General features: G+C 38.8%; 1 protein-coding gene across 2 annotated transcripts; it reads left to right on the forward strand.

The window, feature by feature from the left end:
* On the forward strand, positions 1–27799 carry BNC1 (basonuclin zinc finger protein 1). 2 transcript variants are annotated; one of them, XM_042845699.2, is made up of 5 exons: positions 1–155; positions 18246–18348; positions 18505–18740; positions 19961–21888; positions 24727–27799. In XM_042845699.2, the coding sequence occupies exons 3-5, from the start codon at positions 18594–18596 to the stop codon at positions 25409–25411; spliced, it is 2760 nt and encodes a 919-aa protein (XP_042701633.2). In that variant the 5' UTR covers positions 1–155; positions 18246–18348; positions 18505–18593; the 3' UTR covers positions 25412–27799. The 2 variants fall into 2 exon arrangements, with proteins under 2 accessions (XP_042701633.2, XP_005307294.3); XM_005307237.4 differs by having other exon boundaries at positions 18–435.

The raw sequence follows: 27799 nt of genomic DNA on the forward strand, positions 1-27799 counted from the left end.
TCCTCACACTGCATTAGGAGTGCCTCAAGCCTCTGTGACTCCTTTTGATCAAATCTCTGTGAAAGATGAGTGTCATGGCCTCTTCAAGCCAGCTGTGAGGGGGCTGCCCTGTGACTGGAGGGACATGCTGGAACACACCACTCTGGGGCATTGAGGTGAGAGCTCGCTGCAGAGGTGAGAGGCAGACACAACTTAGTACTGTAGGTCTGGAGAACACCAAGGGGGAGGATCTTATTTCACTCCCCTGTGCACAGTCTGAGCATACATCAGACCTGGAGGTGCACAGATTCAGACAAGAGTAAAGAGGCGTGTGATGATTCTGTCTTAGTACTTGTACAGACAGGAGTGTTTCCAGTACTTCTTTGTACAACTCGCTGAGGGAATGGGAACCTGTTTTATAGCTCTGGAAACATATGCACAGTAAGAATGTCTGAGGTAAGGAAAGTTCTTTGCAGTTGTATATGAATGCATATTTTCACTGTACAACTTCTACTTGTGACTATGTACTGTGGAAACTCGAAAATCTGTGGTGGTGTTGATTTGGATAATGGCTTTAGTGATTCTTAAACTGTTCTCTCCGTTTCTGCCTTAATTACTAAAAGAAACTATGCAAGTGTTAGGCTAGATTATTTACAAAATCCTGTTATTCTACCTGAAATACATAGTGAACAGCTCTATGGCTCTATGAAAATAAATAATGCAAAATCTTAAGAAGGCTGTAATAAAACAGAACCATTGCTTGGATAATTGTTTTCCTATTGAAGTAGTGGCATCCGTAAATCATAAATACTTAAGAATGTTTAATTGTACAAGTCCTGAATATACATTAATAGCAATAAAATCTGTGATTTGCGACTTAAATGTATTCTGAGCCAAGTGCTTTAAGCAAATACATTATCATTATTATGATGTATATATGCACTGGAGACCAGACAACAATATCATTTCACTATGAAGTTCTAGTGGAATTAGCACAAAGTGGAGGCTAATGTATGCCCTTTATATACAAATCACTGCTCACTATTCAACATCCAGAAAAATAAGGCAGTAATCTTTTTCTTAGAGATCCAGTCTGCATGTCTGTATTTCAGTTTTTACTTTCAAGTAATTAGGAGGCTTAAGTAGTGAATCAGAATTTAAGACACTCATTTTATTTCTTACGATTTTTCGCCATGAAGAAAAATAAATATGGCATTAACTGTCAGCTTAACCCAGTGCTATTTTGGTAGATGTGTTTAAAGAAAAAGCATTTTACTTTCTGCTCTATTAATTGGTCAAGTACCCTAGCCTCCAGTTTAACAAATGCTTGTTTTAAAAATGAAGAGTCGGCGTATTGCTAACCCATGGAGAGGGTTTCTGATCTATACAGACTATGGTTTATCCTGTTTTAAAATGCTGAGGGTAATAAATGACAGCTGCTTTTAAAAAATGGTTCTTCTACACTGGATAATTTAGGAACTCATGGATGATTGTGATTTTGGGGTTTGAGAGGAAGAGGGAAAGAGAAAAAAGTAACAATTTTTCATTGTTTTAATTTAAAACAAATCATTTGAAAGGCAACTAGCACTTAAATAGCACAGCTGATCTGGAGTGGTAGACTGCTGTGTTCATTTGGTTGAGTTTTTGTTCAAGTGTTTTATAAATCCCTTTAAACAAAATCATGTAACTACTTGGCTTCTTGAACCTCAGGAGCTGATTGTTTGTCTTATCTTTTGGTGAGCTAGCTCTGTGTTATGTTGCAAAACCTTCAGGCATGTTGTGTTTCTTCGTGTTCCTGCAGTCTGCAAGTGAAGTCAGCTTCATTAGTTTCATGATGGCACATCAGTGCATGGCTGGTGTTGCCGCTTCCTTCAAGCTAGTCCTGGAGCATGATCTGGGTTGCCTTGGTTTGGATAAGCTTGTAAGGATTTGTCAGCCAGATGTGACAAGATTGTCAAGAGGCAAGTAAAGAAGGAGATCTGATATTAATCAGTGCATAGCTTGGAGCCAAACTTTCTCAAATGCAGTGTAGTAACATGTTCTTCTCATTTACTGCTTCTCTTTGTGGCTATGGAACTGCCACTGTCTGAGTTTGACGGTTAAAGGGGATGCCAGCTAATAGCCTTTAATTGTAAGGATAAAATTCTAGGTGGAAAAAAGATCATAGGTTTCTATTTTTAACTTCTTTTCAAAAATATAGTTCAGCATACTGAAAAAATACATAGGCACTTGATTCTGGTAAAGTCTTAATATTTCTATAGTCAGATTTTTAAAATATTGAAACTGGGGTTCAGTTCCAAACATTCAGGGAACATGACTTGGAACATGAGTCAGGGAGCCCCAATGTTATTTCTGGTTCCAGTGTGATGAAGGCTGCCAGGGATATTTTTAATTGCTGAGAATAATGTGGGTTGTTTTTCTTTATTTTAGTGATGGTGACAGAAAGAGAACAGTATATGCTGAAGAATGCTCCCCCCACCCATTTTTTTTCCAGCTGAAAAGGATCATTAGTACATTTAATTGACTTTCAAAGAGCATACCCCATATTATTACGTTGTCTGTATACCACTAGGTTATAAAGCCACTAAGTTTTCCCTACCAAACACTATAATTCTGCATTTTGGTTAGAATTAATCTTTGGTATTAGTGAACAGATACAGTATTTCATAAACAGAGTTATATTTTAGCAATAGGTGAACAGATCTGAAAGGCATTTCTAATCCTATACATGAGGAAATTCTTTTTTTTCCCTTGAAGACCCCAAATAAAACTCCTAGGAACACTAACCGTGACAAGAATGTTTAATTGTTTTCCAAATTCTTTAATCTATAGCACCTTTCCTTCTTGCACTTTTCCTTCATATCTTAACAAGAATGATAAACGCAAATACATACATACCCACCGGAAATGTGCATCTTTAAAATAACATAGAAAAGTTTTCTGCAAGTTTGGGGCCACATTCTGCACTCACTGAAAATTGAGGTGAAATCTTACCCTACTCCAGCAAGAACAGGTTTGGGCCTTTTGGTAGGGTGACCAGATGTCCCATTTTTAAAGGGACAGTCCTGTTTTTTGGGACTTTTTCTTATATAGGCGCCTATTACCCCCACCCCCTGTCCCATTTTTTCACAGTTGCTATCTGGTCACCCTACCTTGTGGTACCAAATGTCCTGAATAAAGCAAATTTGTACCCTCAGTAAAACTGAACAATATTATAAAAAATCTGTTCATACAACAAGTGTATCATTTCATTTCCAATTAGATAATCCACAAATTAAGGTGATATTTTCAGCAATAAAGTAGCAGTATTTCATCTAAATAAAATTAAGAGTGCATCATATGCAAGCAAATCTCAGTTCTTTTTATTTTAAAACATGGTTTCTGCAACATGCTTTATTTTTAAAAAAGTAGTTTTTATATATTCTGGTATATGGTAAATGTTGCCGTGCAGTCAACAAGCTGAAATTCAGGACTGAATATTGAAGTCCTTACTCAGGCAAAACACCCATTAAGCAAGGACTGCAGTTTGGTCCTTTGGGCCTTATCCTGTTATAATTAGCTGCTTGGTGCAGGTTCAGGTCCTCTATTTCTGTTAGGTTCTCTCTCTGCAGCCACCATTTTTGTCTTAGCAAGTGCAAGAGGTAAGATAGTAAAAGAACTTTCATTGCCGCCCCCTCTGTTTTTAATTGCCCATAACTGCCTCCAAAAAAATTTCTCTTGGGACTAAAACTTTCCATGTTCAGGCTCTGCCCATAGATGAATTTTTTGGGGGGGAAGAAATCTCCATAGATATTTTAGAGTTATGAACAGTGAATATCCATTCTATGCCTTCAAATCACTTTAAGATTTTTTTTTTAACAAACACATGAATAATGAAAAAATGGTCACACTTTAACGCTTCAAATTTCACATGTGGCTAGCCCACAATGAGAAATAGTCACTGTGTGTATTTGAAAATAGGTATTAAATTACAGTGTTAGAAGTCATTTTAAAATTGGTTATTCATGTTGAGGGAAAAATTACTTATTTTTAAATTGTTTATCTGCCTGCAGTGGTGTGGATTTGCATAAAATATTGCGTAAATTTGTAGCATCATAGACTGTATCTTGTGTGTGTACAGGCAGTGTGATTGAGTTTAAAAATTATGGAATTGTGTAAAGTAAAATTGTGTAACAGTCTATTGCAGAGTATGTTAGTGTTTATTCCTTTTTAAAAATATAAATATTTAAAAGAATGGGGAAAAAAATTAAATGCGAAAAATTAAGTCCATATAACATTATGGCTGCAGACTTAAACAGCAAAGTGAAGAGAGGAAAAAGTTAAGATTATCTTTGCAACATTAACTCACCTACATTGCTCATCTATAGAACTTTTTAATATTGGTAAGACTGTTACCATACGTTTTCAACTATGCATTTATGTGCAATGTGCGTAACTTAATATTGTTTATATTTTTTTCGTTTCCTAACTATTGTGTGTAAATTTGAAACGTTAAATTTGTGTTAGCCTAGGGTTTTGGTTTTGTTTAATTAAACTTTAGTGGCTCTCTAGCTTCAATGTAACATGGTGTTGTGTATGTATGTATGCAGGGTACACATAAATATGTACAAACAGTGTGTGTGCAACATCCTATATATAACATTAAATGAGACGCAATCGGGTTTATTTTAATAATTTTCACATAGTTCAAATTCAATGACCTGTCCCTACCTCAGAATCCTTAACTAAAAACGTTACTGTTAAACAGCTGTGGTTTGTCAAATGAGTATGCAGTGATCTATTATTCATTGTTGAATATATAGTGGGAAATTTTCCTATGCTACCAGAAATAGGTTGCCTTATAAATTTACTTTAAAATAAACTTCTGTGCTTCATGTAATGGGTATTACATAATCCCTTAAATTTTGCAGGGTATTACAGTCTATACATTCCTGCATTGTGGGCAGTTATGTAATGGTGCATTGTAACGTTACTGATTCAGTATGTATGAAAATAATTTCAATTTGGTTGTAGGGTCAAGCTTAAATAATACCCATGAGATGATGACACCTGAGACAGTTTCTAGCCCTAATTCCCACTTCTCTTTGTTCTATGCTAATTGGATAATAAAAAAGTATATGAATCTTTTTCCTGGTTTGAGAAAATAATCGTTAAATGCACACCTGTTGTTTATAAATATGTAAGATTAATTGCAAAGATCGTGTATCTATAAACGTGTTGTCTAATGGCAAATTTGGGCTTTACTGGCCAATGTGTTTTGCTTTAAAAGTACCCATTTTGTGTGTGTGTGTGTGTGTGTGTGCGCGCTTTCTTTTGTCTTAGTAGTTATTTTGACAGTGGCCATTAACAGAAGTTGCCTTGAGGGGCCCTGGAGGGTAAATGACTTGCATGAGGAGTGTTTTTCATCCCACAAGTTATGTTATCATTTAGGTCTGGCCTTCTGGTATGTTACCTTTTTGAGAAACTCCTCCATTCGCTTTCTCTCCCAGTTGCACTGTCTGAGGCTCTCAGTCCTAGACACCTATCTGTCAGCGTTAACGTTGCTGTTAAGCAAGACTGAATGCTTGCATTACATTTTGAAAAAGTCTTTACTTTGTATAATCCTCTATCGCGGACATTTGCTTTCAATGCAATGTTTTATCAGGAGAAGTTTTTAACTAAGTGACTGTGTATGGACTATAGGCCCATAAGTCTGAGGTCCATTCCAGCCCTTGAAGTTAATGCATGTGGGTGGTTTGACTGAGTAGAGTCATCAATATTGGGCTCGTATACAGAAAACATACATAGACAGTACTAATTCCATCTTGAACTGGACTTCCTTTGCATCCTCAATTTTATGGGCACAAAATATCACAGAGGCAATTTAAGCATTTCGGTATCTAAGTATCAATTTTTACCCACAAGTGAGATAGTTGGGGTCAAATTCAGCACTGACGTATATCTTGTTCATGTCAACAAAAGGCAATGGGATAGCATCAGATGTAAATCAGAACTTGGTCTGTAGACATTCAAATTATAGAAATTGTACCTCCATATACTTGTATCCTCAAATTGTTGGTGTATAAAGAGAAGTCAGGTTTGATTATCTGACTCTAAATACAAAATATTGTCTATAGTTGAATGCATACACTAGGGATCCAGATAATTAACTGTGTTTTCTGCAGTCTTCTTTTATAAAGTATACTCAGAACTAGGAAACATTGTGAATGAAAGGTGTATGCCTATGAGGTGTAATCTCCCAACAATCCACATTTATGCCGAGTTTAGTGATGTCACAAGACTGGCCAAAATTTTCAAACTTGAATGCCTTAAGTTAGACTCCCAAATCCATAGTGAGCTTTTTGCTCAGATTTTCAAAGGTGCTGAGCACCTGGTGCTCCTTTTGACTTTAGTGGGAGCTTGGCTGCTCAGCACCTCTGAAATCGCGGTCATTTATTTAGGAGCCTAATCCTGGATTTAGGAACCCATGTGTCAGCACCCAGGTATGACCATATTTGTGTGTAAGTGGGATTTTCAAAGGCACTCTGCTGTCATTGAAGTCAGGGGTTGAAGTTGCATGTGCTTCATGGCCTGTCTCTGGTTTGGGGAAGAGGAGTCTATCCCATCCCTGTCCTACATGCTGGTCTCTTGCATAAAGCCCTTTGCGCAGGGACCAGAATTTCACTGAACCCTTTTGCTACTGAGGAATGTGCAGAAATTACTTGCATCAGCTGGAACTGATATTCATAGAAGTTCAATATGGAATAAAGCTCTTGGGTCATGCAATCCATCCTAGTGCCCTTGTAAAAATGTTTTCCTATCATAAAGAATGTTACTCAAAAGTTGCATATGTTCAAAATATCCATGTGTATATTCTCAGGACAAAACACTATAAAACTTGTTCACTGGCTAATTTATATTACTCTGTCTTCTTTTTATTAGAAGAAAAGTACTCATTTTGCATTGATGATACATTTTTTGTGGGCTCTTAAAGGGTCCATGCTTGAGATGTACTCTCAGTTTATCATAATATCTTCCCAGGAGAGAGATTTTGTTTATAAAACAAAAAGATAATGTGTCAAATCTTGCAGGGCTTTAGAACCTCAACATTTGAACCAATATAAATAGAAAATTTAAGGATTCTTTTCCCGCAGTGAAAATAGCTTCATTTATTTGAGTCTAAATATTCTTCAGCATAGTGGTGAACCTAAATACAACGACATGATACCAGTGCATGAATGTTGCAATTTGAAATAGACAAGAATATTTGTGTTGGATATAAACACACCATGAACTGAAAACTGATTTAAGTGCAGAGATTTTCAGAGCGGTTTAGAAGATTATCATTAAGGGAGGATATGTGGCTAAATTCCAGGCATTGTTCTGAAAATCTCAACCAAGGACCTAGAAAAGAAGTATAATAAACACTGAGTGTCCAGAGGAGTACCACAGAGCACTATATGAAGTCTGGTCTTAATTAATAGACCAGGTCCTCAGCTAATGTAAATCAGCATAACACCATGGACTTTCTGGAGATATGCTAATTTACATCAGCTGAGAATCTGGCCCATTCCTTTAATTCCTGCAGCCATCTCAAAATCCGTTAATTAATGATCTAGAAGAGGGACTCAAAATCTTTTTGATTCTTTCTCCTGTATAGAAAGGCTTCAGCCATCCTGTCTGGGAGCAACAAGAATAGCATGTGACTTAGGTGACCAGTCACACACTATAAATAGTAAGTGGTCAATGACATACATTGAGCAAATATTTCACAAACAACCCCTGGGCTGCAATACAAGGTAAAATTCACCCCTGTGCAGAGGACCAGCACAAGACCTATATACCACTTAAAGTGTACATGAGAACAGTACATGGTCCTCATTCTGGCCTTCTTCACAGAGGCCAGTTTCACACAAAGTGTTGACTGAATAATATGCAATAAGTTGAACTACTAAAGTCTGTTCTCAGATGGTTAACAAATAGAAAATGGGTGAATTTAATCTATTCACATTACTCCCTACAAAGAGTTTGTCCAATTCTAGGCATAAGTTTATAATGTGATATGGCAGTTTTGGGCTCTGTAGAAAAATCATCATGTAAGAAAGCAGGGAAATCATAGTCCTGGCTTTTTGTGACAACGCCTAGACTATTGTGGTCAGTTATGATAAAATGCAGGAAGCTTAGCAGAGCGACAAAAATTAAGTGCTGGAGGAAAGATTGCAAAAATTAAATTATATACAGCTTGAATAAGAGCAGATAAGATAGAACTCTACAAATATGAGGATGTTAATTATCTGGGAGGAGCAGTGTTACTAGGGTAATAACAAGGAGGTATAGGTAACACAAGAAAAATGGAGGTTGAGTATTTGTAAAAGCTTTCTGACCGTGAGACCTATCAATCTGTGAAATAGTTTCCCAGGGGAAGTGGTGGAAGCCTCACCCTCACTGCTTGGCAAAATTAAAACTGGACAAGACAAAGCTTTGGAAAATGTGTTGTAGGTGTACGAAACCGTCCTGCACTGGCAAGAAGATGGGCTAAATAACTTAATAAGGATGTGCTTGCCTCTAATTTCAATGATTGTCCAAAGTGAGTGACATGTAAAAGTAAACGGCTATAAACAGGGGAAGAAAATCAAATTTTTAAACGTTTCAATGGTAATAACCTGAGTTATCAGCAACACAGGACAGGAAAATTAGATAGGAGGCCCAATTTTGGCCTCAGGTCCCCATGTGTAGCTCTCATTTAAATCCATGAGAGAGAGAGGCATCAGATCTGAATCAGAATTGGCCTTTGATTTTGCATTTTACAGTGTTACTTTAAAAGCACACTAGAATGAGTACATCCTTTAATATTGTAAATCGTTTAACAGGTGTAAGCAGGAAAATATTTCCTAATAACCAGGCACACATCCTACTTTTTACAAACCAAAAAAGGGAACCGAATCTCCATGGATCCTTATTCTCCAGCTTCTAATATGAAGGTATAAAATCCTTCACATTTTAGCCAAGGGGAGAAGAAAAAGATAATATTTTACCAAATGGTCAACCCATGTCTCTATTGTAAATACCAACCCCTCCTCCACAGGTGCAGATAGGGTGACCAGACAGCAAATGGGAAAACTCGGGACAGGGGGTAGGGGGTAATAGGAGCCTATATAAGAAAAAGACTCCAAAATCGTGACTGTCCCTATAAAATCGGGAGATCTGGTCACCCTAGGTGCAGAGGTCTCTCTAACAACGGAACTGGTGAGGTTCTATTGCACAGAAGTTGGGCAAGTTTCAATTCGCTCCCACATATGATGTGCATCTCCTGTACTCCATAGAGCCCAGCTCCACAGGGGGCTACCTGGATCCAGTGGGATTTTTTCTGGGGGATTGTATTCAGTGGCTTGAAGACCCTACATAGGGTGCACGGAGGACTGGATCTGAAATTCACATTTCACATACAGTATTGAAAGTTTCTTTCAAATTAGGTGTAGTTCATACAGAAACCACCAGGACACCTCCCTTTAGACCAAGGGTGAAGCTACTCATCCATGGCAGCAAGAGACATTGATGGCATGTAAGCAATGGCACTTCATCTGCAACACCATTTTGTTAGTGATCTGGGTGATAAAATAGTGATGACACAGAGCCAAAGTCTAGAGCACCCCAAATATTGGCAAAAAGACCAAAAGTAGCTTTGCAAGGTGTAGCTTTATACCAAAGAGAAGATCTCTTTGATGGATGTCCACAGATTCCCTAAGAGGGGAGCAAACCAATGTGTTGTCCTGTGCATTATAGAGATGAACTAGGCTAAACTGTAAGGGAGAATGAGAGATCTCATTCTGCTATTTCTCCCTGTGCCTGCACTAGCAACTGTGACCCAGTGCAGATATCCTGTCTGGTTGGGCTGGGAATCTGTCCCTGAACCATTACAGTTTTTGCACATATTTAATTCCTTTTACTCCAAATCTGAACCTCATTGAACTAGATTCCTTTTAGATTTTAATTCTGAATGCGCAATCAGACTTGAGACAGATGAAAAATCTCCTCTTAGCTACATTCATATACACACTGGTATTTTTTATTCCTATTATTTTTGTGTCATTCTTATTTTAAACTCGCCACTTGCAAGGTGAACTCATAGCCCACAGACAACTAGTATTAATTTCAGGTAACAAATCTTAGGTGTATGCCGAGTATTGGGATGAACTTGTTATCTTGTGCCTCTCTTTATCTACAGGTTTCAGAGTGGTAGCCATGTTAGTCTGTATCAGCAAAAAAAATGAGGAGTCCTTGTGGTGCCTTTAGAGACTGTGCCACAAGGACTCCTCATTCTTTAGCTACAGAGGCTGAAAACTGGGATATGAAAAGGGATCTTCAGTGTAACCTCACAAAGCATAATCAAAGCCATGTCACTATCTCAAGAAAGAAAAGTTAGAGGTCATTACATTTAGGTAACCTGTTTTGGCAATGATCTCTGCCTTTTCAATGATTAGTTAGCTAGCTTTTGAGAATTCAGTTTGATAATAAATATATACTTCTTGTGACAATGGCAAAGATGCATTCTTATTAAAAAGCTATGGGCCAGATTCTTGTCTCAGTTGTGCTGATGTAACCAAGATACAAATTTGGCCCCAAATCTTCAATACTAATTTTAAAAGTATCTGTATGGGTGGTGATAGTTCTGGAATGACACGTTTAGGAAAGAGGGAGTAACTGGAAAGCAATGATAATATCCTTGATAAAACCAGAAGACTTTAAACATCTGCTGTATGTTTCTGGAAAATGGAACAAAATATTAAAGATCTGAGTGAAAGGATTACACTTAATTTTTTTTTCCATTTTAAATTCCATCTGCACTTCCAATCCTTTAATTCGGATTCTGAATTTTTACATGTATTAAATGTGGAAAATTATTCTTTTGTTCTACAGAAAGAAATTCTGTGTACATTCTAGTTGGTGGGATAACAAAGCACATCACTCAATTATATATCAAAAATATTCTAAAGCTCTGTAATTATCTGTTTCTTTATAAAAGAATAGCATATTATTATAGATGCTTGGTAACTTGTTTGATCATTAAACCATGTTAACATTAGTTAATTTCGAACTAATCTAAACACAGCTTCCATAAATTTCTTTACTAGATTGAATAATAAATGAAAACTTTTGAGATTTTGAATCTCAGTTGAATCATGTTAAAATCTAACTGACCATATTACATTTTGTTCTTCCCTGTAGATATTTAGAGGGTTCACAGAAAAGTGTCTAGGGGAAGTTGGAGTGGGTCATTCACATGCAGTGTATTGGTGTGGAGAACTAAAAGGAATTATCTATTGTACACATCCTGAGTAGAAAGTCAGACCAAATATATTGTAAAACTGCCACATTTATTTATATTTTTAACATTTCAAATTAAAGGAAACAACTTGAAAGATCACCTCTCTCTGAAAATGCTGTTCCTAGTGTATTTACAAATAATTCAAAGATGACTATAACTGAAAAAAGTATGTGGTATTTTTCTCTTTTTCATGGGGGTTGTTTGTAATTTTTTTTTAACATTGGTGCATTTCCCAGCATGCTGAGCATTTATGTATATGGAAGATTGGGGCCTGTCACTGTTCTTTCTCATGGACGTAGGCCTCCTGGTATCAGAGCACGGCATTGCACTGATCTGCACCTCTAGTATCCCCTTTGGCCGCTTACTCTGCCCTGCACCAGCTTGCCCTTAATCTTTGTGTTCTTTGGCCTAGCTGCTCGCTTCTCCACTCTCATCCCCTTCCAGGATATCCAAAGTCCAATGTAATACGTTCCAATCAACCATAAACAGAAAGGTCCTTCTGGCCCTCACCAGGTACAAGGTTGCCATCTTCCCTCTCAGTCCTCCCATCCTGACTTCCCTCACAAGAGCCTTCCTTGCCCCTCATGATTCTCTCCTTGCAGGAGAGTACTGCCTTTTCTGCAGTTCCTCCCCTTACTGAGGTCCTTCAGTCTACTTATAATGTCCAGGTGTCCAGTGAATCATCATCTAGCTGTGCCCTCTCTGGCCAGAAGGCAATCAGCCAAAGCACCCCACAGATGTTGAACGTGTCTCTAATTGGGGGTTTTCTCCCTTCTCTAGCAGGTGATGGGGGAGCCCCATCACAGAGCCATAATCAGATTCCTTACTGAAAAGTGCCTTTAAACTTCAGCTAGAATGGAGAAAAGCCCTTATAAACCTGATTAAAGAAATGTTTAAAAACAAATTTCAGGCCATGCTATTCAGTTAGTGCACTGTCAGTAACTGGAATGTTAAAAATTTAGTCAGTTTAGAAAATTTTGATTTAAGAGTTGTTCTTTGGTGAGAGACCAATTCATGAGCTAGCCGCATCTAAGCGTGCTTCCAATAATAATCAATATCTGGATTTTTTAAAAAAAATACAGTATTTATTTGGGGGGGGGACTTATATTTGCCCTTTTAATTGTTTTTACCAATGTATGTAAGTAGCTATGTCCCTCTTTCTTTGTCCAGTTTTTTTCATTGAAGAAATTTTACATTTTTATATATATATATATATATATATATATATACACACACACACACACACACACACACACACACACACTAAAGACAAGAGGACAAGTGAAACATACATGCATCATACAGGAAAGGTGCATACAAATCTCTGAAATGCAAAATTAAATGCACTTCAACTATCTTAGTTAACTACATACAAAAAGAATTAAAAACATAAGAACATAAGAAAGGCCGTACCGGGTCAGACCAAAGGTCCATGTAGCCCAGTATCCTGTCTACCGACAGTGGCCAATGCCAGGTGCCCCAGAGGGAGTGAACCTAACAGGCAATGATCAAGTGATCTCTCTCCTGCCATCCATCTCCACCATCTGACAGACTGAGGCTAGGGACACCATTCCTTACCCGTCCTGGCTAATAGCCATTAATGGACTTAACCACCATGAATTTATCCAGTTCTCTTTTAAACTCTGTTACAGTCCTAGCCTTCACAACCTTCTCAGGTAAAGAGTTCCACAAGTTGACTGTGCGCTGCGTGAAGAAGAACTTCCTTTTATTTGTTTTAAACCTGCTGCCTATTAATTTCATTTGATGACCCCTAGTTCTTGTATTATGGGAATAAGTAAATAACTTTTCCTTATCCACTTTCTCCACATCACTCATGATTTTATATACCTCTATCATATCCCCCCTTAGTCTCCCCTTTTCCAAGCTGAAGAGTCCTAGCCTCTTTAATCTCTCCTCATATGGGACCCGTTCCAAACCCTTAATCATTTTAGTTGCCCTTTTCTGAACCTTTTCTAGTGCCAGTATATCTTTTTTGAGATGAGGAGACCACATCTGTACGCAGTATTCGAGATGAGGGCATACCATCGATTTATATAAGGGCAATAATATATTCTCAGTCTTATTCTCTATCCCCTTTTTAATGATTCCTAACATCTTGTTTGCTTTTTTGACCGCCTCTGCACACTGCGTGGACATTTTCAGAGAACTATGCACGATGACTCCAAGATCTTTTTCCTGACTTGTTGTAGCTAAATTAGCCCCCATCATAATGTATGTATAGTTGGGGTTATTTTTTCCAAAGTGGATTACTTTACATTTATCCATATTAAATTTCATTTGCCATTTTGTTGCCCAATCACTTAGTTTTAGAGGTCAGTAGCATACAGAATGCAACAGAGGAAAAAAGAATGTGAAAGCTTGTGAAATAACCTCAATTAACTTTCTATAATGACAGCAATTTTTATTGTACATCTTTCTATTATTCCTCGCAGCAAAATAAAGTTCCTCTTTTTAACATTGCTTGGAGGAGCTGCCAAAGAAACATTTGTGAAATTTCAGAGTAGCAGCTGTGTTAGTCTGTATCCGCAAAAAGAAGAACAGGAGTACTTGTGGCACCTTAGAGACTAACAAATTTATTAGAGCATAAGCTTTCGTGGACTACAGCCCACTTCTTCAGATGCATCCGAAGAAGTGGGCTGTAGTCCACGAAAGCTTATGCTCTAATAAATTTGTTAGTCTCTAAGGTGCCACAAGTACTCCTGTTCTTCTATTTGTGAAATTCTGATCTAGCTTATGGGACTAACAGAATAGCCTTATGGAAGAACGTGCAATCTATGCAAGTTATAGTATATTATGGCACAATGAGGTAGAAGAATTGAACTACACTTTATAGTTTGATATCTCGTGATGTAAATGAATCATCTGCCTAGCACAACATGCTTTTTTTAGCCTTATAAAAGAAATGTATGGCTTTTTATTGTTCTATTAAAAGATTTCAGCATCCAAGCTAAAATATATCCTGCACTAAAGTGAAGCAATTCACCATGCCTCATGTGTATTTTATGACTTTATAGGGCTCTCAAAACTTTTCTCAAGAATTTAGCATTTTGCAATGGTTTCTTTAAGGGATTAAGCAAAAAATGATTCCGTCGGCTGAATGGCCATGTTGCCACTTGTTCCTTCAAAGGAGAATGACTCTCAGCTTGTAGTCACTACAACCTAGTCATTTGTATGCACACTAATATTCATCAGATTTCAGGATAAATACTGTAGGTACTTAAGCATATGAAATTTAAAATTCTAAATCTAGCGACAAAAGGCACTGTACACTGGAGCGCCCTGGACGTGAACTTCTAAGGTAGGGTTCTCCCCTGCCCTCAATGAGGCTCAACGGCTGAAGAAATGCTCATGGCAAAGAGCCCCGTTTCATGTCTGACAACCTGAGGTATTTGGTCTCTCCATCCTCTCAATCTGATGGCCATTTATTACTATATATTAATAAATACAGCAAGTTTTAATTTTGCCTAAAGTTTGAAGAAACTGGAACAGTCCCTGAGACCTATTGAATGGCAGATAATACTCAACATAGCTGGTTGGGAGTAGCTTCTGGCTATTGAGACCATGCAGGTTGGGAGGGTGGCCACAAATAGCTCCTCCGTGATGAGGTACATCCAAGACCCCAGTCCTGCAAAGGGTTTAGTACATGAGTAGCTTTACTTACATGTCTTTACAGGATTGGGGCTCGAGGTGGAGATGGTGTGTGAAACAGAATTCCCCATGAAAGTGGTTGCTTTTCGGTTTGTATATTTTCTCAGGTGTGAGTCTCCTGAAGAGCAGAAGAAGAAAGGAGAAATGTTTCAAAAGTTCAGCTACTGAATGCCAAACTTATTTGAAGTTCAATATGTTGAAGGAAAACTGCTTTGAATTTTTACCACGACTTTAGAGGGGTACAGAAGAATCCATTCTAAAAGAAGCATTTTCAACTATGAAACTCAGAAAATGTTTCAAAATCTGCATTAATATGAATTGGACAGCTGTGGAATCCCTGGTGATTCCTTTTATGAGAACTGCAACAGGAAATGCAGCCTGAAAGCATTACATACAGTGATAGACCCAGACCAGTTGGGAACAGCAGAGTAGCAGAAGGGAGATATACTGGCCACTGGATAAGTAGTTTTCTGTTCCCTGAGTGACCAGAGCAGGGGCTGCTCCAGGCTAATAGACCACCTGACTCCAATTAACCTGCTAAGAGTCAGGTGAGGCAGTTAAGCACCTGACTCTAATTAAGGCCCCTCTGATGCTAGAAAAAGGCTCACTCCAGTCAAGCCAGGGGGAGCCAGGGAGCGGAAGTGTGTGTGACGAACTGGGAGCAAGAGGTGTGCAAGAAGCTGAGAGTGAGTAGGCGTACTGCTGGAGGACTGAGAAGTACAAGCGTTATCAGACATCAGGAGGAAGATCCGGTGGTGAGGACAAAGAAGGTGTTGGGAGGAGGCCATGAGGAAGTAGCCCAGGGAGTTGTAGGTGTCATGCAACTGTACCAGGAAACACTCTAAACAGCTGCAGTCCACAGGGCCGTGGGCTGGAACCTGGAGTAGAGGGCGGGCCCGGGTTCCCCCCCATACCTCCCAACTCCTGATCAAACACAGGGGGAATTGACCTGGACTATAGCTTCTACCAGAGGGAAAGGTCTCTGGACTGTTTCCTGACCCACAGGGTGAATCTGTGAAGCGAGCAAATCCACCAATAAGCGCAGGACCCACCAAGGTAGAGGAGGAACTTTGTCACAATACATACAGGAGGGCTAGAATTGGAGTAAGAGACAAGGAGCAAGAAATTTCCATAACTCTTTATAAATCTTCATTTTTCTGGGATGGAGGGAAAAGGTTGTTTGTTTGTTTCTGATTTGGTGTTAAAGAAGCCATACCCAAAAACAAAATCAGAACATACTTTAAAAGAGTTGCAGAAATTTCTTAAATCTCTTCCTGTTCCCTGTGTCGCTTGCTACAGCTCTTAATGTCCTATTTTGGTGCACATCATTGGGATGACTGTTTTCCTTCTTCATTATTTCATATTAACATTTTTTGTTTTAATATGTGTACTCTGTATTTACTGTACAAGGTGTAATTCAGCCATGTTTTAGATTAGATCCCGTGACTATGAAGTGTTTTATATTCACTTTCTGATGCATGAATTCCTTCACGTTAACTCCTCCTTAATAAATATTTCATTTATGTAAAAAGTATATTCAGGACACTAAGTGCTGTACTGAGAATAACAGAGCTAAGAAATACTTGGTCGTATAAATGCTGTACTCTGTAGCAATCCCTGTGGAGATTTAACCAGCACCTCAAATGCACTTCCTGCACAAGATGGGTCTGTAAGGAGGGAAGTATGTATTCCAGGAAACACAGCTGCATTGGCCTGTTGCATATGAGCATCTGAATACTAATTTGGATTTGTATTATAGATGACCCCAGTGAAAGCAAAGTGGTACACCCGTTAAACCATGCAACAGGTTGCTAATCGATCTGCACTTTGTGTTTCATCTATAACCCTTCAAGAATTTCTCTTACATTATCTAATATTAAACATGCCTCCCAATGTATTGAATACATGGAATAAACAAAATGAAGCCATTCTATTAATGAGGATTTGTAGTACTTATCCTGAACTGCAGTGTTGCTACTGAGAATGGGGTGTCGGATTTCTTTTGCCTCTGGGAGAGTACATCCGCCACGTGAATATTGCTAAAAATGCTCTGTTGAGCAAATATGTTGCTTATACGATGCACTAGATTGCACTAAATGTCATTAACTTTCTCCTAGAACTGGGTGAAAAGTTTTAGCTGAAACTTTTTTTTTTTTTTTTTTTTTTGGCAAAAGATGCAATTACCGTGACACTGAAACTGTTCTTGAATTCACTTTAAGTTTCACTGAATTGTTGTGGTTAAAATAAAATTAAAAAAAAAAAATCTAAAAGCCCCAAACATTTTGTTTTGACATTTTTAAAATGAAATATTTCAATTTGGTTTGAAATAAATATTCATTTTAAAATTTCCTTTAATTATATAAAACAATAAATATTTTAAATGGTCTAAACCCGTGTTTCCCAAACTTGGGACGCCGCTTGTGTAGGGAAAGCCCTGGCGGGCCAGCTGGTTTGCTTACCTGCCGCATCCGCAGGTCCGGCCAATCTTGGCTCCCAGTGGCCACGGTTCGCTGCTCCAGGCCAATGGGACCTGCTGGAAGTGTGGACGTACTGGCCGCCGCTTCCAGCAGCTCCCATTGGCCTGGAGCAGCAAACTGCGGCCACTGGGAGCCGCAATTGGCCGGACCTGCGGACGCGGCAGGTAAACAAACCGGCCCGGCCCCCCAGGTGCTTTCCCTACACAAGCGGCGTCCCAAGTTTGGGGAACACTGGTCTAAACTAAATGTTTCATTTGACCCTAAATGATTTTTTTTCAAACCAAAAAATCCATGATTGGCCCAGCTGTATTTTCAACAAAATGTCAGGGAATGGAACTTTTATCTCTCTGTGCTCATTTCTCTTTTTAAACTCTGCTGAAAAATCGATTGCAAGCTGCATGTAAGCATAGCATAATTTCCTAATGGATAACAGCAAATTTATTTTAATGGTGCATTTAAGTTATTTATTTGACACACATCTAGGGACAGCACTAGAAGTTCTACTGCTGCTCACCAACCAGCCCCAAACCACCTATGAAAGTGTTGCTGAATATTTTGCTGCTCATAATATTCTGCTGCTTTAGAGGGTGACCCGTAATGCCAGTTCACAGCAGCAGCCCTGTTGACTTTCACAGCTCAGGTGGTAACTGGGCTGTCCACCTAGCTAAATCTATATGTGTATTCATATGTGATCTATATGCATTATCCATATGTATTTTTATACTTCATTTAAAAAGTCTGTATGAATATATAAATTTAGTGTGCATGCTCCAGATGTTGCTTGTTACCAATAAACCTGTTTTGTTAATTTCCAGGTTATCCGATGCACTCTGGTGAACTGTAGTTGTCTGTGTTTCAAACCTGGAAAAATAAACCAACGACAATGTGACCAGTGTCGACATGGATGGGTAGCGCATGGTAATATTGCTTTTGTAAATCTATCTATCTAGGTTCTTGTATAGCCCTCCTTAGCATAGTATCTCAGCTCTTGGATTTTTTAATGTTCATCACACTCAGTTGTGTATAACTCTTGCCACTCATGTCTTTTCTACTTTGTTTTAATTTTATTTTCAGCCCTAAGCAAATTAAGGATCCCCAACCTGTATCCAACAAGCCAGGTAGAGATAGTACAATCCAATGTGGTCTTTGATATCAGTAGCCTCATGCTGTATGGAACCCAAGCCATTCCTGTCCGCCTTAAAATCCTGCTAGATCGTCTTTTCAGTGTCCTGAAGCAAGAAGAGGTGATACAGATTCTCCATGCACTGGACTGGACACTGCAGGATTATATACGTGGATACGTGCTACAGGTATTGTAGTGAAAGCCTAGTCAATACAGGAAAAAATAGTTGACCAAAGTAATAATTTAAAATGTCTTCCAGTTGAATCTTGGTATCCGTAGATCCCATTGAGACATCTATTTTTAATTGAATTCAATGAGGAATTCTGCTTAAAAAGTTGATGGCATGAGATAAAGTCAACTATACACTTGTAAAAATTATGTGGCCCTGACTCAGTTTTTATTTAGTTTTTACTCAGATAAATATCTATTGACATTGACCACCATAAGGGGAAGGAAGTCGATAGCAGTCTGTCTGAGTAAAGGCTTCAGGAATTGACCCAAAGTACTGCTTAACTATTTTATTTTATTTTATTTTATTTTTGTATGGTGGGATAATACATTTACAAGTTAACCTGTCAACATTTAAACACCAGGGCCTATATTCCTCTCCGGTGTAACTCCACTGACTTCAGTGGAGCTACACCAAAGATGAATTTGGCCCTATGTGCTTATACAGATGCTACTGGCTGGAAATTACCTTTTATGTAAAGTAGCATCATGATCTTATATTATGACACAAATCAATATTTAATGGTCTTGATAATCTTGCTTTTTAGTGTTAGGATTAAAAATATGGACTCAATTACCTTGAACCTCTATCAAATGAAAAATTTATGATGTTACGTTCTTCATCTTAGAAACTCTTACATGCACTGAGAAAAATCTCAGTAGGCCATCAAATACATGTTCTGTGATAAAATATTTATTGTAGTTATTGGGAAAAGTTAGGCATAGCTAGAGTTTGAAAGAACTCCAACACTCTAGTGTAATTACAGCTGTGCTCTGTGAACACTGGCGATAGATCAATACAGGTTCATTTGTTCTCTGATCTTAGTTGCTTGGAAGATTATTAAACTTGCAGTGAAAGCATACTTGACTTCAATGTGGAGCTAAATATTGGTCTGATTGCTCCATCTCTGCTCTTTGTACTTACATGTTGCTAACTGTTCAAATTATACGTGTTTTAATTTTTCTGAAAAAAAAGCTTATTAGACAGTATTACTATTAGTTCAGAAAGAACTAAGATCACCACTGTGTTGAAACTCAAAAGACAAGATCACAAAATTGCCATCAAACTGTCTGTAAGTAGAGTAATTTTACAGACTTGCTAGAGAGGATTTCTGAGAAAGGGGAGTCTGAAATATGTTTAAATGAACGTATCACTCTTTTAAATATGTTCTGTTTTAGGATGCTTCAGGAAAGGTGCTGGATCACTGGAGCATAATGACCAATGAAGAAGAACTGGCTACTTTGCAGCAGTTTCTTCGCTTTGGAGAGACTAAATCCATTGTAGAGCTAATGGCAATTCAAGAGAAAGAAGGGCAGTCAATTATAATACCTACAACAACGACTAATTTGGATATTAGGGCATTTATAGAAAGTTGCAATCAAAGAAGTCCTAATCTTTCTTCTTCCATGGACAAACTGAGCTCTGCCAACGTTCATCACTTTGAGAACATTGTAAATAATATGGCTTTCATGCTGCCTTTTCAGTTTTTCAGTCCAGTGCCTCCACCTTTGATAGGTTCACCACCAGAAAGACATTTGCTTGAGCAAGGTCAAGACCGCAGCAATGAAACTAAACAAGATGTTCAGATACCATTTTCCGAAAGCAACTTCTTAATTTCCAGTTCTACTTCATTTCAAGTTGAAAATGAGAGGAGCATAAACAGCCCAGATGCCACTAGTAAAACAGAAGACGATGCCCCTTTAAGTGATTCTAGCTCACATAATACAATAACAAAGCTTGAAAGGACAGAGTTATCTCCAGAAAATAAAATGAAATCTGTTGAAAAAAATGGCATTGGACCAAGAAAAGGACGAGTTTTCTGCACTGCCTGTGAAAAGACATTTTATGACAAAGGAACTCTGAAGATCCACTATAATGCTGTTCATCTGAAAATCAAACACAAATGCACAATTGAAGGCTGCAATATGGTGTTTAGTTCTTTGCGAAGTCGAAATCGTCATAGCGCAAACCCCAACCCAAGACTCCATATGCCAATGAACAGAAACAACAGAGATAAAGACTTGAGGAACGGTTTGACTATCGCTGGACCTGAAGAAACCAAAAGGACGGACTTTACCATTTTAACCCCAGATAGTAGACCTATTACTAGCTATGTCAGTTCTTGCACAGATTCAAAGGTGCAATCCAGTTTTCCCAGTATTGGACAGAACGGTGTTCTCTTTCCAAACTTAAAGACAGTTCAGCCAGTTCTTCCTTTTTATCGCAGTCCAGTCACACCAGCTGAGCTTGCTAATACCCCAGGCATACTCCCTTCTCTACCTCTCATTTCTTCATCAATACCCGAGCAGCTGGTTGCTAAAGGATTGCCATTTGATGCACTACCCAAGAAAAAATCCCGTAAATCGAGCATGCCCATCAAAATAGAGAAAGAAGCTGTTGAGACAGCTAATGAAAACAGCAACCTTGCCAGCTCGGAAGATGATACACCTCTGCAGGTGGTAAGCGATGGAGAGCTGGAGACCTGTGAGCATAGGATTGAAAAGCAGATGAGTGACAGGGTAGAAAAGCACCCCATTTCAGGTAATTCATGGAAATCTCTCTCTGGGGTAGAGGGCCCAAAATATTTTGATTCTGTCATTGAGCCAAATAACAAATACATCAAGGAAACCTCTGAGAATGAATTGGATCACTCTAAGAGAGAGGTTACGCCAGAAGAAAACCAAGCATTAAAAATAGCTTCTCATGAAATCGTGTCTGAAGATCCAGAACAACACCACAGTGATGTTATAAAACCAGTGACTACATCCTCTCTTTATATTAAAGAGCAGTCAAAGCACCGGATTCCTAGTAATGATTGCACTGAATTGCACCACCACTTGCTAACTGGGGGCCTTTTCAGTGCTTTGTCCAACAGGGGTGCTGCCATTCCTTGTTTAGAAGACTCTAAAGATATGGATCATATCAGTCAACATGCACTAGGGATTCAGAAGGCAGAAAGCCGCTTTCATTGTGACATCTGTAAGAAGACCTTTAAAAATCCTTACAGTGTAAAAATGCATTATAAAAATGTACATCTGAAAGAAATGCATATTTGCACAGTTGAGGGTTGTAATGCTGCTTTTCCTTCTCGTAGAAGTCGAGACAGGTAAGAAAATTATAAACAAAATTATATTTATTTTACATTCACAATGGGGGCCTAATTTGAAATTTAAATAAGTGTTTGAGGAATATGGAGCTGCAAAGATTTTCTGTGTATCCACCTATAACGGGTATAATAACTTATCAGAATGTTCATAAAATGAAAATCCATTGAAAGAAACATTTTCTTTCCATTAGACTACAAGGTTTTAAATAAAGCCTTGAAAATTTCATAACTGATAAAGATTGGAATAGTTGAAAGAATACTTTAGAATATCAATGAAAAGGCACAAGGTGTGAATGCAACATTTTTCCAGCATGTGCACATGTGGTTTTGTGGGTTTAATATGTACTTGTGTGTATCTTAGTTTTTGCATTTAAAAAAAACATTATGGGGCCAGCTCATAATAGCTTCACTCAGTTTTCACTCTTTCCTTGCTTTACGCAAGGAAAGTCCCACTGAAGGATTTTAAACCAAGTGGAGAGGGAAAAATAGATAAGGACAACAGGATTTTTCCCTTGAGTTACTACAAAGTTAATATTGCACATTACAAGGTCAGCATATACAAACATGCAACATTAACTACCCCTTGTGTGTATATGTCATGATACGGTCTTTAATAACAAGATCATATAATACTTCATAGATAATGAAATACCATGGGCCCAAGTTATTGCTGGTACTTCTGTTTTATGCCACTGTAAATCCATTGATTTCAGTCTGATATGCATAAGTTAATAGAGAAACAAGAATTGAAAATGCTCCATACATGCAGCTTTACTGTTGAAAGCCTCCATTTTGTATATTTTACTGAGAAATGGTGGTAACGTTGTTAAAGATTATGAACTTGACTCATTGCATTGGTTCCACTGTTTAACAACACTGTAACTCAGGCTGCAGGCTCTGGTTGTAGAAAGTCTGCCTGGATGGAGCTCATAGTGACACAAGGTACCAGGACTCCATATTCTGCTGGGAGACCTGAAGCCAGTCGATGCAGTCCAGGAAGTGGGCAGAGACAGTCAGGGAGGGATGTGGCCATTACAGTCAGGAGATGCACTGAATTAATCTGCTGCTGGCAGGGCTTCTGTGATGTCCTGACAAGGAATGAAATCTACTCCCCAGTGGCAGAGTCCCAAGGGAGGGCAGTCAGGTGCGGTGCCAGGGTTTTTGGCGCCCTAGGCGGGGGTCCTTCCGCGCTCCCGGTCTTCGGGGCACTTCGGTGGCGGGTCCCGGAGCGAGTGAAGGACCCGCTGCAGAATTGCCGCCGAAGACCCGGAGCGCAGAAGGACTCCCCGCCGCCGAATTGCAGCCCCCCCCAAATCCTGGTGCCCTAGTCAACCGCCTAGATCACCTAAATGGAAGCGCCGGCCCTGAGGGCAGTGACACGGCTGCTTCCTCTCTTTTCCCTGCAGTGAATTCCCTTCCAGTGTAGCTGTGACAACAGGTGGGTGAATGAAGCCCTGTGCTGCAGTTCGTACACATGTACTGCAAATGCCTTTCCACACCATTATATTGCTTTAACTTTAATTCTGCTACCCTCAAGCACCTAGTTTAAAAAGAGAAACCAAATGATCCCACAAGAAAGTTCCTGAACTCCACACAGGACAAGAATTAACTACACCTCCCCTGCAATGCTGTTCTAGCCTCGACCAGGAATGCTATAGTTACAGGGCAGAAAGTTTTCAGCGATAGCCCCCTGTTTTCATGGGCTGATAATGTTCTGAATAATCTATTTTTTTTGGTTGAAACTATGCCTGTTGAAAGAATTTTTTTTCTTGTTAATGTCTGGATGATGCCCTTGCAGCCATTTTTGGAGTTAGATAAGGGTACAAGTAAAAAGAAAAACCCTCTTTTATATATCCAAAATGGCTGAGGTCTGGAAGTTAGCTGGAAGTCAGAGATGAGCAATGACTGCCCGTGCGTGAAGAAAATTGGTTTAGATGGAGCAAAGTGATGCCTGTTTGAAAATTGCACTGTGGATCTAGCAAAACATTCTGTTGAGTGCAGAAGTGACCTCTTCAGGGAGTCACACTGGACAGATGGGTGCAGCTGCAGCAGGGCACATGTTTCATGGTATCAGGCAGCAGTCTTCAGTGACTTGAGCCCTCTATTTTCTGGCTATGGAGCAGGTCCAGGGGCTAGTCTCTTTCACTTCTTTGTCCTGGGGGGAGATAGGTTCAAAGTCCACTGTCTGGCTCATCTAACCCCACCCCATCCACTCCTTGATACCTGAGTCCTGCTAGAAGAGGTTATCTAATCTGTTCTGTAACCCCTCTAGGCCAGCATTAGGTCTAGTATGTGAGTGAAGCATGAAGTAGCCACCAGGGCTGACGAGAGGTGGGGGAAGCCGGTACAAATTACCGGGGCCTGGCGGTCCGGAAGGGGGCCCAGGGCCCAGTTCCCCCTTCTCCCCCCCCCCCCCGTCGCCTTACCAGGGCCCGGCAGTCCAGAAGGAGGTCCGGGGCCCGGCTTCCCCCCCTCTCGTCGGCCCTGTTTAGCTGGTTCGCCCTTGCTGGGGGCCCCGAAAAAAAATTTTCACCAGGGTCCAAACCTGCTCTTGGCGGCCCTGGTAGCCACACCACAGGAGATTATCTGGGCTGCTGACTTCCATGGAGTTATTCTTGATTCACACAGGTGTACAAGTGAGATCCGAGTCAAGCCAAATACCTGTACAGATGTTTGAATTTTCTCCTTTAAACTTATAGTGGCACTTGATTAAACATACACAGTTCACACAGACTACCAAATATTGGTTACTATTTCTTAGTTAATAGTTTTCAAGCAACTGATGTTAGGTATTGATGAAAAAATCATTTTTTGCTAAGCTTCTCTTTGTTCTTCTAGACATAGTTCAAATTTAAATCTTCATCATAAGCTTCTGACCAAAGATACACTGGAATTCAAGGACAACTATTTCAATGCAACATACCTCTTGAAAGACATGGCTAAGGAGGTTTGTCAAGATGTGTCTTTAAAACAACATGTTGGACAGACTTCTGTAATCTTCAAAGGAATGAACAGAACAGGCAGCTTGGTTTTTCCACTGAGCAAAATCAGAGAACCCTGTTCTGAGAATTATGGATATGATCCAATGAATGATGGTGCTGTTCTGGATTTAAGCACTACTTCCAGCATTAAGTCTGAGAGCAGTGCACATTCCTCTTGGGATTCTGATGGAGGAAGCGAAGAATGCATCATGCCTTTGGATGATAGTGATGAAAGTTGTGAAGGGCCAAGCCTAATACCGAATGAAGAGCTCTACCCGGACTGTACTGTAATTGAGAAGGCTAATCAAAGCTTTACAAATTTACCTTCCAGTTTGCCAATAACTTGTCATATATGCCAAAAAAATTACAGTAATAAAGGAACCTTCAGGGCCCATTACAAAACTGTGCATCTCCGCCAGCTCCACAAATGTAAAGTCCCAGGTTGCAACACAATGTTTTCATCTGTCCGCAGTCGAAACAGGCATAGTCAGAATCCCAACTTGCACAGAAGTCTGACCAGATCACCAAATAGCCTCCAGTAACAACGTACTAATCTCAATTGACTTTTTGCTAAGCGTAAATCATTTCAGATAAGAAAGAGTTGGAAAGATTTTTAAACAAAACAAAAAAAACAACCTCATTTGATGCTGGGCCCATTTAACATATGGGGTCAAATTCTGCTCTCAGTTATGCGGATGCTTTCCTACAGCTTCACTGAGCAAAATGTGGTGCCATCATTTTTAAACCATTATTTTGTTTGACGTTAAATAACAGAAACTTCTTTAAGGAAAAGAAAGCAGTATTGGCATTGGGGTGAATGTGGCACCATTAACTGAAGTCTTTTTGACAGTTTGCAAAGTATTATTCACTTACAGTACGAAGTTCAAAGGAGAAACCTCCATCCCATTGGATCCTGTTATGTTTACATGTTAAATGGGAGTAGTATTCTAGGATGTCAATAAAGATGGGGGCGTCCTTTGGTTGGGTTGGGGGTTTGTGGACTGTCATTTTATTCCTGAGGCCATTGTCAGAGGCTCACTTGCAGTATTAAATAAATTATGGTGTTTTCAGTTTAGTTTTCACTGAATTTCAAAAGCCAAAATACAAATTTAGGAAAATGTAGGATGATGCAAATTCTCCACAAATTCTGCAGTCCTTACTCCTTAATTTCAATGGGAATTTTACTTGGATAAAGACTGCAGGATTCTGGCCCTTTGAGAATAGACCAAAACTAGATTTAAAACAGGAAATATTCCTTTCCATGCAAGAGGGTCTCTTGGTTAAATCTGAGAGATCATGACATGTATCAGCAGAAGAAAGCTAAGCATGTTGGTTCCAGAACTACAGCAAATATCCCAGAGGTAGAAAAAAGTAAATACTATATTTTTAAATGCATTTTTTTACCTCTACTTTCACGAAAAGTGGAATACTGGGGGGGAAATCCCCCAAATTATTCATAATTTTAAAGGTATAGTTTCAAACCTGTGGGTAGGGTGACCAGACGTCCCAATATTTAGGGGTTTGTCCCACGTCCCGACCGATCTTTGGTCCCGATATTTTGCGGTATTCTTTTTTTCTTTTGTCTTGCTCTGCTGGCGAACTCCCTCTTCCCCCTCCCCCCCATGTGTCCCGATATTTTCTTCCTCTCATCTGGTCACCCTACCTGTGGGAGCTATGGAAAAAAAAACGTGCAGTAGGTGTCCTTCATGATTTGTTGATTTTCCTCATCCACGGGAAGAACACACTGATCTGTGTAACAATAAGAAAAAGAGTGCATTTATTCTGATTCACATACTTTTTTTGATATTAGAACCTTGCTTGAGATCTATTAAAATGTTTAATATCCTTGTACTTGTCACTGTAATTAACAGTATTCTGCATTATGTTCTATGCACTTAAAGACTGGTTTGCATTGTATTTAAAAAAAACCACTTTGATAATATTTAATTTGTAGTTATGTCATACCAATGCTGTGTGTGTACATGTGGTGCAACAGTGTACTTGACTGAATCATTTTTCAATAGCAGAAAGAAATGCTAAAGCAGGCTTTATAAAACCACTTTTAAAAAAAATTTAGTAAACTTTTCCATTTTGAATCAAGTTTTCATGAGTTGTAGTGGGCAAGCATGATAATGACAGCACAATTTGTACATATTATACCAAAGTGCTTAGAGTATTTGTGGTTTCTAGAACTAGTCTGGGTTTCCAGTGTAACTGGATCTTAGTCTTTATCCATTTTTGTGACCGAACGAGATTAGACTGAATTTCTGATTTAGGTTTTAGGAAGACTAGTACAAAGCTATTGCCATATGTCTTGATGTTTAACTTATTCTAAAATATACTACAGTATTGTAACCATTTTATATTGTATAAAGGAAGCTAAAGTGGACTAAATATTTCATTAATTCTTTTGAAAATCTGGTTGTGTGTGTGCAGAAGAAAAAAACATGACATTTGCAGTGTTGTAAATTTTTGTGCTTACTAGAAATGGGTTTCATATGTTGTGTACAGTAATTTTATTTTATATTTACAGTAGGTCTCTGTGATATTAAAACACTCACTAAAACAATTCGGGCTTGAAGCGGTTAGGATAAAAATGTTGTTAGGCTGGGACCAGATTGTGCCCTCACTTTTTAAGCAGGAATTAATATTGATGGGGATTTTAGCTTAAAAACCAATGGTATAATCTTGGATGCTACAAAAGACCCTGGTCTTCTGGTGGCACAAACAAATGACTTGTTACCAACTATTCGGTGTGCTTTTTACATATATTTGTGCTGGCTTAATCGTTAAGGGTCTGTTTGAAACGAAGTGTGATGTAAACAAATACTGTAATGCCCGGTTATTTAGTTTTTCACTGTTTCCAAAATGGTAATACAATTTGTATGCCCTAAGAATTTTGTATGTGTTAATAAAAACATATGATAATG

This window comes from Chrysemys picta, chromosome 10 (genome assembly GCF_011386835.1).
Source record: "Chrysemys picta bellii isolate R12L10 chromosome 10, ASM1138683v2, whole genome shotgun sequence".
Taxonomy (NCBI): domain Eukaryota; kingdom Metazoa; phylum Chordata; order Testudines; family Emydidae; genus Chrysemys; species Chrysemys picta.

Coding starts and splice junctions, on each gene's coding strand:
- BNC1 (XM_005307237.4), top strand. Junction 18,741..19,960: donor TACGTGGATACGTGCTACAG/GTATTGTAGTGA, acceptor GTTCTGTTTTAG/GATGCTTCAGGAAAGGTGCT. Junction 21,889..24,726: donor TCTCGTAGAAGTCGAGACAG/GTAAGAAAATTA, acceptor TTGTTCTTCTAG/ACATAGTTCAAATTTAAATC.